A 12,121-nucleotide genomic window follows, 5' to 3' on the forward strand; every position below is an offset into this window, starting at 1 on the left:
AGAGAGAATAACCACACAATTTCACAATCACACAATATCACCACACACAACACCACACAACACACCAAATCACTCACCAACATATCACACCACCACACGCAATATACCACCACAACACAATCACCACACACAATTACACACACAATATACAACACAAATACCACCACCACACAATATACACAACATACCACCACCACAACAATATACCACCACACACACAATATCACACCACCACCACACAATATCACCACCACACAATACCACAACCACCACATATCACAAACATACCACACCCACACAATATCAACACCACCACACAATATCACCACCCACCACACAATATCACCACACAAATCACCACCACACAATATCACCACCACAAACAAATATCACACCACCACACATATATCACCATACACAATATCACCACACACACAATATCAACCACCACACAATATACCACCACACAAGTATCACCACCACCACACAATATACCACCACACAATATCACACACCACAATATCACCACCACCAACAATAATCACACCACCACACAATACCACACAACAATATCACACACCACACATTCACCACACCACAATACCATCACCACCACACAATACCACCACCACACAATACACACACCACACAATACACACCACACAATATCACACACAAAATCATCACACCACACAACTACCACCACCACAATACCACCACCACACAATATCACCACCACACAATATCACACCCACACATATCACCACCACAAATATCACCACCACACAAATCACCACCACACACATATCACCACCACACACATACACCACCACAAATATCACACCACCACACAATATCACCACCACCACAATACACCACCACCACACAATATCACACCACCACACAATATCACCACGCACACACCACACAATATCAAACACACACAATACCACACCACACACATATATCACCACCACACACAATACACCCGACCACAAACACTAATCACTCACCACAACAATACTCACCACACCACACAATATCACCACCACACAAATATCACCACCACCAACACAATACACCACTCACACATTAAACACAATATCACCACAACACAATATCACCACAACACAATATCACCACAACACAATATCACCACCACCACCACACAATATCACCACCACACAATATCACCACCACCACACAATATCACCACCACACATTATCAGTATGACAACTGAATATCACCATGACAACTAACAGGTAAAAAATATTACTATCATTATGTTTTGTTGTGAGTGCTGCTGCATAAAACTTCATATAGATTCTAATAACCTTATAAATGGAAAATAATCAATTTACCTACCATTGAGGGTCAGGGTTAGGGTCAGGGTCAGGGTCAGGGTTAGGTTCAGGGTTAGGATTAGGGTCAGGGTCAAGGTTAGGGTCAGGGTCAGGGTTAGGATTAGGGTTAGGTTCAGGGTCAGGGTTTGGTTTAGGGTTCGGGTTAGGTTCAGGGTTAGGTTCAGGGTTAGGGTTAGGTTCAGGGTTTGGTTTAGGGTCACCTACCTCCAAGGTCCACCATGGCCTTAAAGCAGGACAGGTTGAAGGCTGTGACGATGTCGTGTCCATCCAGGATCCATGTTGAGTTCATCAGACCCATAAACTTCAGCATCTCCTCCTCTGACCTGAAACAGCAGACAGCTGGCTTCACAAAACCCCACAAGGTACTGATGGACTGAAAGAATATCCTCTTCACTAGGGGTTTGAGCTGCTCCCCTCAGGGTGACATTACAGGGTACCGGGGGACAAAAGAAATAGAGCCAAACGATCCTTTGTCCCAGCAGCAGTAAGGCTCCTGAATGTTTAAACCACCGGAGGACCAATGTTCTGGCCTGCAGCTAACATTGTAGTTAAACCACCAGGAGGACCAGTGTTCTGGACTACAGCTAACATTGTAGTTAAACCACCAGGAGGACCAGTGTTCTGGCCTACAGCTAACATTGTAGTTAAACCACCAGGAGGACCAGTGTTCTGGCCTACAGCTAACATTGTAGTTAAACCACCAGGAGGACCACTGGGCCTACAACTAACATTGTAGTTAAACCACCAGGAGGACCAGTGTTCTGGCCTACAGCTAAAGCTTCCATTATGCCCATCTTCCATTGTGTGTTATGTCTGAAACCATAACGATCCTCTACTATAGATCTATTTAGATACTGTCTCTGACTGAGGCCCTGTCTGGAACCATAATGATCCTCTACTATAGATCTATATAGATACTGTCTATACCTGCATGGTTTTTACAATGCTACTATCCTCACTAGAACCTGTTGCAATATATAGTACATGTTTCCAAATGTAATTATAATTAATGCAAACTATTCAATTAATGCAAACTGAATTTATAACATTCTATTGTATTATGTGCTAATGTTTAGGTCCAGTGAATAAATGTTGATGCTCCTTCTATCTGTAACACAGAAGGAACTGGCAGTGAGGGAGACTTTCAGAGCACAGAACCCTCAGATATAAACACTAAACCCTTCAAGGTAAATTGTTAACCCTAACCCCAAACCCCTCAAGGCAAATTGTTAACCCTAACTCCAAACCCCTCAAAGCAAATTGTTAACCCTAACCCCAAACCCCTCAAGGCAAATTAATAACCCTAAGCCCAACACTAAACCCCTCAAGGCAAATTGTTAACCCTAAGCCCAACCCTAAACCCCCCAAGGCAAAATGTTCAATGGAGCTTTGGTTGAATTAAAGCACAAAAAGGAGATGAATGTCTTGGCCTCCCGTCCTAACACTAACACATCCTAACTCTAACCCATCCTAACCTTAACTTCTTTGTGATAGTGGTCAGCATTTTCACTTTTGGATGAATTGCATGCCCATAGTGAACTGCCTCCTACTCTGTCCCAGATGCTAATATATGCATATTATTATTACTATTGGATAGAAAACACTCTGAAGTTTCTAAAACTGTTTGAATGATGTCTGTGAGTATAACAGAACTCATATGGCAGGCAAAAACCTGAGAAAAAATCCAAACAGGAAGTGAGAATTCTGAGACTGGTCAACTCATCGCATATTCAATTCCCTGTAAGATATGGATCTGTTTGCACTTCCTACGCCTTCCACTAGATGTCAACAGTCTGTAGAACGTGGAATGAAGCCTCTAGTGTGATGTGGGGCCGGATGGGAGGTGTTTCAGTCATTGGTCTGGCAGAATGCCAGTTCCTGGTCACGCGTATTCCAAACGATATCGTCTTGCTTTCCATAACTTCTAGAGACACAAAGGAATTCTCCGGTTGGAACGTTATTGGATAGTTATGATAACAACATCCTGAAGATTGATTCTCTACTTAGTTTGACCAGTTTATTCGACCTGTTATATAACTTTTTGAAGTTTTCGTCCGAGTTCGCCTGCATCTGCGCGAGCGTTTGGACATGTGCACTAAACATGCTACCAAAAGTAGCTACTTAGACATAAGTAATGAACATTATCGAACAAAACAACGATTTATTGTGGAACTAGGATTCCTGAGAGTGCATTCTGATGAAGTTTATCAAAGGTAAGAGAATATTTATTTATTTATTTATTTTAAATATTTAAATATTTATGATGTAATTTCGTATTTCTGTGTACTCCAACATGGCGGAGATGTAGTTTTTTTTTTGAGCGCCGTCTCAGATTATTGCATGGTGTGCTTATTACGTAAAGCTTTTTTTGAAATCTGACACAGCGGTTGCTTTAAGAAGAAGTGTATCTTTAATTCTATGTAAAACATGTATCTTTCATCAAAGTTTATGATGAGTATTTCTGTTATTAGATGTGGCTCTCTGCAATTTCTCCGGATATTTTGGAGGCATTTCTGAACATGGCACCAATGTAAACCGAGATTTGTGGATATAAATATGCACATTATCGAACAAAACATACATGTATTGTGTAACATGATGTCCTATGAGTGTCATCTGATGAAGATCATCAAAGGTTAGTGATTAATTCTATCTCTATTTCTGCTTTTTGTGCCTACTTTTGCTGGGAAAATGGCTGTGTTTTTCTGTGGCTATGTACTGAACATAATCGTTTAGTGTGCTTTCGCCGTAAATCCTTTTTTGAAATCAGACATGTTGGCTGGATTCACAACATGTGTAGCTTTAATTTGGTGTCTTTCATGTGATTTCATGAAAGATTGATTTTTATAGTAATATATTTGAATTTGGCGCGCTACATTTTTTGGGGCTTTTGGCCAAGTGGGACCCTACCGTCCCACATATCCCAGGGAAGTTAACCCATCCCAACCCATACTAACCCTAACCCTAACCCTACCTAACTCTAACCCAACCTAACCCTAACCTATCCTAACCTTAACCCATCCCAATCCATACTAACTCTAACCCAACCTAACTCTAACCCATCCTAACCCAACCTAACCCTAACCCACACTAACTCTAACCCATCCTAACCCTAACCCATAGTAACCCATCCTAACTCTAACCCATATTAACCCTAACCCATCCTAACTCTAACCCATCCTAACCCATACAAACTCTAACCCAACCTAACCCCTGTCTCTTATACACATCTAGATGTGTATAAGAGACAGGTAAGGAAAGGCGGCCAAAGGGGGTGTTGGCTTTGGGGATGACCAGTGAGATATACCTGCTGGAGCGCGTGCTACGGGTGGGTGTTGTTATCGTGACCAGTGAGCTGAGATAAGGCGGAGCTTTACCTAGCATAGACTTATAGATGACCTGGAGCCAGTGCGTCTGGCGACCAATAGATAGCGAGGGCCAGCCGACTAGAGCATACAGGTCACAGTGGTGGGTGGTATAAGGGGCTTTGGTAACAAAACGGATGGCACTGTGATAGACTGCATCCAGTTTGCTGAGTAGACCACACCACCGCATTTATGTATTTTCTGTAGATGTTATAACCATGTATTGCTACCACTGTATCATCAAAGGTATTATCTAAGTGAGTTTCAGAGTATGAACATGAATGTTATATGTTACTTGCAAGATGCTGACTTCATGAACCTTGTTTCTTAGGCTGCATTGTTGTTATTTTTAGCACTGTTCTGGGATGCTGGACTGTTTTTATTGCTTTACCGGGAAGCTTATCAGAAGTGGACATGCTTATGTTTTTTATAATTGAGCTGATAGTGCAGGGTGAGCTGCACACAGTTGACTTCCTACTAGGGTACATCGCCTCAGTGTTAACAGTATAACTCTGGTTCATAGGCACATGATTACAATACAATAGCAGAAGATCATTCAGGGCAATTGGGGGGACATAAATTAAGTCACTTACATTGTGTCTGCCAACGCCCCTGGGCTAATGTACATTTGCTGGAGCATTATGACAACTCAGTGACACAATGGTAGGGATTCACTGAGCTGGGCTTGATAAGTCAGTCTCAACGCAGCCTTGAAATGCGTTGAGTCCAGGAGATGATTTGGATGGACTCCGTCATTCCTGTAGAGCATCATCTGTTTCCAGAAGGTGTGGAAGTTCTCTATAAAAGTCATTCCAACGGAGCTACGGTAATCTTTTAGCCAGGTGTGTAATGCCAGTAGCCAGGTGTGTAATGCCAGTAGCCAGGTGTGTAATGCCAGTAGCCAGGTGTGTAATGCCAGTAGCCCAGGTGTGTTAATGCCAGTAGCCAGGTGTGTAATGCCAGTAGCCAGGTGGTGTAATGCCAGTAGCCAGGTGTGTAATGCCAGTCAGCCTCAGGTGTGTAATATGCCAGTAGCCAGTGTTGTGTAATGCCAGTAGCCAGGTGTGTAATGCAGTAGCCAGGTTTGTAATGCAGTAAGCCGCCAGGTGTGTAATGCCAGTAGCCAGGTGTGTAATGCAGTAGCCAGGGTGTGTAATGCAGTAGCAGGTGTGTAATGCCAGTCAGCCAGGTGTGTAGAGCCTGCAGTAGCCCAGGTGTGTAATGCCAGTAGCCAGGTGTGTAATGCCAGTAGCCAGGTGTGTAATGCCAGTAGCCAGGTGTGTAATGCCAGCAGCCAGGTGTGTAATGCCAGTAGCCAGGTGTGTAATGCCAGCAGCCTGCTGAATCTTTCACACCCGCGGCCCAACGATGGTACCGGACCTGAAATGATTGGTCGCTTTTCAAATCAAATCAAAGTTTATTTGTCACGTGCCCCGAATACAACAGGTGTAGACCTTGCAGTGAAATGCTTACTTACAGGCTCTAACCAATAGTTGAAAAAAAAGGTGTGTGTGTGTGTGTGTGTGTGTGTGTGTGTGTGTGTGTGTGTGTGTAGGTAAGTAAAGAAATAAAACAACAGTAAAAAGACATTTGAAAATAAGAGTAGCAAGGCTATATACATACACCGGTTAGGCAGACTTATTGAGGTAGTATGTACATGGAGATATGGTTAAAGTGACTATGCATATATTATGAACAGAGAGTAGCAGTATCGTAAAAAGAGAGGTTGGCAGGTGGTGGGACACAATGCAGATAGCCCGGTTAGCCAATGTGCGGGAGCACTGATTGGTCGGCACAATTGAGGTAGTATGTACATGTATGTATAGTTAAAGTGACTATGCATATAAGATAAACAGAGAGTAGCAGCAGCGTAAAAGAGGGGTTGGGGGGGGGCACACAATGCAAATAGTCCAGGTAGCCATTTGGTTACATGTTCAGGAGTCTTGGGGCTTGGGGGTAAAAACTGTTGAGAAGCCTTTTGGTCCTAGACTTGGCACTCCGGTACCGCTTGCCATGCGGTAGTAGAGAGAACAGTCTATGACTGGGGTGGCTGGGGTCTTTGACAATTTTTAGGGCCTTCCTCTGACACCGCCTGGTGTAGAGGTCCTGGATGGCAGGAAGCTTGACCCCAGTGATGTACTGGGCCGTACGCACTACCCTCTGAAGTGCCTTGTGTTCTGAGGCCGAGCAATTTCCGTACCAGGCAGTGATGCAACCGGTCAGGATGCTCTCGATGTTGCAGCTGTAGAACCTTTTGAGGATCTCAGGACCCATGACAAATCTTTTTAGTTTCCTGAGGGGGAATAGGCTTTGTCGTGCCCTCTTCACGATTGTCTTGGTGTGTTTGGACCATTCTAGTTTGTTGTTGATGTGGACGCCAAGGAATTTGAAGCTCTCAACCTGCAACACTACAGCCCCGTCAGCCCCGGGATGTGCTCGGTGCTCCTTTTCCTGTAGTCCAGGAAATCATTCAGTGCTAGAATCAGCTCTTTAAAATCAATTTTCAGAAGTTCCGAGTTAGCCCTCCTGATGTTATTTCACATCACATGGACCACGATAGCGTCATCTCCAGGCATCTGTCATAGAATGGTCGGAAGCAGCCTTGCAATGTCCTGTACTCAAGGATAGTACAGGGTTTTTACCCCAGGAACCAAGATGTTTCTTACCATAGAGTTGCCGATGACGACAGCTGGTGTAATGGCTGAGGAGATCCGTCCGTTCTTTTGCCTCGAGGGGTTTCGCAAACCGCTCGAGAACAGAAAAGCGGTGGGGCCCGATGGACCCAAGCCAGCTGTATTATCCATCGTGGATGATGAATGAGCCGGAGTCTCAGACAGTCTCACGGTCTGATGAGGGTGGGGGTTCTGAGGATCTGAACTCGAGGTAGAAGCCACTGGAGAGGGAGACAGACCAGATTCAATCTCAAATTGTAATCCCCCAGGGAAAGAAGGTGCTGGAACCTCAGAATCCAGGGCGGTGAAGCTGTTTCTGGTCTGTGTCTGGTCTGGGCTTAACATCTCCAAGGAGGACCCCGTTGCCACAGGATGCTGTTTTCGACAGCATCCTGGTTGGTAGGAATCGAAAACAGGAAATCCCCCAAGTCATCCAAGAGCATCCTACTAGCTCTATTCTCCAGGGAAGGGGGAGACCCTTCTGGGAGGGATCCCTGCAGAGTACCGGCCAGTCGGCTGTGGAGAACAGACAAGGTGGCAACACTTTCACCAGGCCAGAGCGGCATTACGCTACTGGGGTGGAAGAGAAAGAAAAAGCAGGCGGGCGTGGATTCCCCAGTAACTTGTGTAGGATTCCCCAGTAACTTGTGTAGGATTCCCCAGTAACTTGTGTAGGAATCCCCAGTAACTTGTGTAGGAATCCCCAGTAACTTGTGTAGGAATCCCCAGTAACTTGTGTAGGAATCCCCAGTAACTTGTGTAGGATTCCCCAGTAACTTGTGTAGAAATCCCCAGTAGGTTTTGTAGGTTCACTACTTGTTTGCTTAGAGTAGCCACTTCGTCCCGGTAGTCCTTTGCAAGCAAACAGCTGTTACATTGAAAGTCCAGGCGGTTCACATTGTCCGGGAATAAAGCAAAAAAACGCAGCTCCTGCAGCACTGAAAATTTTCAATAGCGACCTCCATTTGAGACTACCGGCCAGCTAGGCTTCTTTGTCTCTCCCCTTACATAGAATTCACAACTAAGTGAACAAAAAGAGCTCACACAAATTGCAAAATCCGATAAGCAGAAATATGTGTCCTCCTTTAACTTCTTTCACAGCGGTGAGCACAAAAGCAGTGTCTTTGGACATACTGTTGGTAGCAGCATCGGCTAACGTTGGTAGCTGGCTATACAATGCAGTTCCAGCCAGGTCAGGCTGCAGGGATAAAGCAGCAGGGAATACAGCCACAATTAGCATGGGACACCTCCACGGTCCCAGCCACAAGGGCTAACCGCGTTGCGGGCTGTGTTCAAGCTGTTTGTGGAAAACCCTGCTAGCTTGATACTGATAGCTACCAGCTAGGCTAGTAGCTAGCTACGCAACTTCAGACTTTGAGACGTTGAGACGTAATAATAGTAGGGATTACTTGAGACAGGAGGGCAGTACCCTCCTTTCTAGCCATAGCAGAGCTAGTAAAAGAGCATAAGAGTCCATTTCTAAGAGCTGCCTTGTAGTCATTAGATAGTTTTCACGTGCCAATATCATTTGGGCGAATTCCATCATCCCTGAAAAGCCTTTTCTGTTTCCAAAAAGGTATCAAAATTGTCAATAAAATAAATCCCTGGGATCGCCAGTAGACCTTCAGCCAGTCATGTGTCTACTGAGTCTGCCACTTCTATGACCCAGCGGAGGAAGACGGAGATGAACCGACACTTCTTTAAGTCTTTGCAGGCCACAACAGCCAAAGGGACAGAGTTGTTGGTGGTCCAGGCTGTGCCCAGGCAGTTGATTGACTAGGACAGGGAGTGGTAGCTGGAGGGGCATCCACAGCCATGGAGGGAACATTTTAGTCCCCGGGAGAAGAAAGGGGCTCAAAGCAATTTGAGAGTCTTAAGTCCGGACGCGGGGGAAGAAAGCAGGAACGCCCAGAACGATTCTACTCCTTCTTTCTGGATCCGACACGCATCCATTCAAGCTCACCTGGAGTCGAACAATGAGCAGCCATAGTCCAGGAACGTTCCATTATGATCCTTTTTTGATAGGAAGCATTTAAAGATGCCGATAGTCTCATAGAATCTTTATTCAGTTCAAGACGATTGGTCAAAAATTGTATTTATTCATGAAGAGTAACAATCCTTTCTTTAGCTGCATTAAGTTCAATACATTTTTCACAAATGAAGGTATCCATCGGACCTTTCCCCGTGACAACTACGAACATGTCGCAGATTATACACTTAATAGCACGCGAGTCCCCAGCAGATTCAAAATAGTTTTCACTGCTGAACACCGTCAGTCTAAGGGAACAAACATTGCCCGGCTCCGCCATAATACCTGTCTCCTACCAAACCTTTTGATAGCTAGGTAAGATTCAAGATCTTGAGTTGACAATGGTAGATGAGTAAAAATGTAAAAAGCAGACATTGAACATCCCTTTGAGCAAGGTGAAGTTATGAATTACACGTTGGATGGTGTATCAATAGACCCAGTCACTACAAAGATACAGGCGTCCTTCCTAACTCCGTTGCCAGAGAGGAAGGAAACCACTCAGGTTTCCATACTAACCAATACTAATCTACTAATCTACCAATACTAATTCTGTTGGCCTCTCTGTCAGCAATACATACCATATTGAATATAGTTATAATTCTGTTGGCCTCTCTGTCAGCAATACATACCATATTGAATATAGTTATAATTCTGTTGGCCTCTCTGTCAGCAATACATACCATATTGAATATAGTTATAATTCTGTTGGCCTCTCTGTCAGCAATACATACCATATTGAATATAGTTATAATTCTGTTGGCCTCTCTGTCAGCAATACATACCATATTGAATATAGTTATAATTCTGTTGGCCTCTCTGTCAGCAATACATACCATATTGAATATAGTTATAATTCTGTTGGCCTCTCTGTCAGCAATACATACCATATTGAATATAGTTATAATTCTGTTGGCCTCTCTGTCAGCAATACATACATATTGAATATAGTTATAATTCTGTTGGCCTCTCTGTCAGCAATACATACCATATTGAATATAGTTATATTCTGTTGGCCCTCTTCTGTCAGCAATACATACCATATTGAATATAGTTATAATTCTGTTGGCCTCTCTGTCAGCAATACATACCATATTGAATATAGTTATAATTCCCCTACTTCCTTGATAATGATGATACAAAGTCCACCTACCTGTAGATGGTTTGGAAGATGTCTTCAGGTGAGATGCCAAATGTTTTTTCGTTTTGGTTTTTCCCCTCTCTGTAAGACATCAAACACAATGTCCGTCAGCTGAGAAGCATATGAAAACATTACCCTGATAAACTGTGGTAATGCAACGGTTTATGGGAGGTAGATGAACAGGAAATTCTTCATTTCTATTTTCTCTACAACTAGTATTCAGTTGGGAGTACATCTTCATACAGCGTCTGTTGTTGTATTGTTGTTTAGCCACCTGACAGCCTGCACCATGTTGTTCCACAGAGGGTAGATGGTCTGTGATTGGTAGATGATCATGTCATGAAGAGACTTGGCGCTGCCCTTGGCCAGGTAGAGGTTGGCCACATCAGTACTGCTGTAACAGGCTAGAACCAAGAGAAAAGTAAAAACAGTACTGCTATAACATGCTGAACCAAGAGAACAGTACTGCTGTAACACGAGAACCAAGAGAACAGTACTGCTGTAACACTAGAACAGTACAGCTGTAACACGGTAGAACCAAGATAACGGTACTGCTGTAATACACTAGAACCAAGAGAACAGTACTCCTGTAACACTAGAACCAAGAGAACAATAACACTTCAGAACCCATCTAACTAATAGTAATGATGATGAGTGAGAAAACAAGGGGACAGGTTCAGAGTGGTAAAGTCAATACAGTTTAGGGGGTTCACATGTCCTAGTTTTAAGTGGTAAGGTTAAAGGTAAGTGTTAGGGTGAAGGTTAGGGTAGAGTTTAGGGGTCAGGGGTTAGGTCACCTGTCCAATCTATATGTTTCTCTATGTAAAGCGATTTTAAGGAGTTAATGGTAAGGGTCTATTTGTATTTGTTATGGATCCCAATTAGTTCATGTGTAACGGTCCTATGTGTAGCTGGTGTAGAGAGTCAGGCGAAGGACAGCAGAAGTGCGTAATCAAAGTTCTTTACTCAAAAAGACAAATATACAAAGTAAATCACGAGCCCACAAAGACGGACCGAATTACAACAGACAATCAATCACAAACACAATATGGGGAACAGAGGGTTAAATAATAAACAAGTAATTTGTTGAGTGAAGCCAGGTGTGTAAGACAAAGACAGAACAAATGGAAAATGAAAAATGGATATGCGGCGGCTAGAAAGCCGGTGACGTCAACCGCCGAACGCCGCCCGAACAAGGAGAGGGACCGACTTCGGTGGAAGTCGTGACATCATGCCAAGGCAGCAGCTACTCTTCCTGGGGTTTATTATGGATCCGCATTAGTTCCTGCCAATCCCCATTAGTTCCTCCCCATTAGTTCATGCCAAGGCAGCAGCTATTCTTCCTGGGTTATTATGGATCCCCATTAGTTCCTGCCAAGGCAGCAGCTACTCTTCCTGGGTTTATTATGGATCCCCATTAGTTCCTGCCAAGGCAGCAGCTACTTTCCTGGGGTTTATTATAGGATCCCCATTAGTTCCTGCCAGGCAGCAGCTATTCTTCCTTGGGTTAATTATGGATCCCCATTAGTTCCTGCAAGGCAGCAGCTACTCC

General features: G+C 43.9%; 1 protein-coding gene across 1 annotated transcript in view; it reads right to left on the reverse strand.

The window, feature by feature from the left end:
- asmt2 (acetylserotonin O-methyltransferase 2) overlaps positions 1–12,121 on the reverse strand; it is a 49,974-nt gene that overhangs the window by 17,175 nt on the left and 20,678 nt on the right. The window contains 3 exon segments of the mRNA XM_070439812.1: positions 1,569–1,688; positions 10,582–10,650; positions 10,844–10,973. Of these exon segments, the coding sequence (XP_070295913.1) occupies positions 1,569–1,688; positions 10,582–10,650; positions 10,844–10,973 (319 nt within the window).

Source organism: Salvelinus sp. IW2-2015, unplaced genomic scaffold (assembly GCF_002910315.2).
Source record: "Salvelinus sp. IW2-2015 unplaced genomic scaffold, ASM291031v2 Un_scaffold1935, whole genome shotgun sequence".
In the NCBI taxonomy this organism is placed as follows: domain Eukaryota; kingdom Metazoa; phylum Chordata; class Actinopteri; order Salmoniformes; family Salmonidae; genus Salvelinus; species Salvelinus sp. IW2-2015.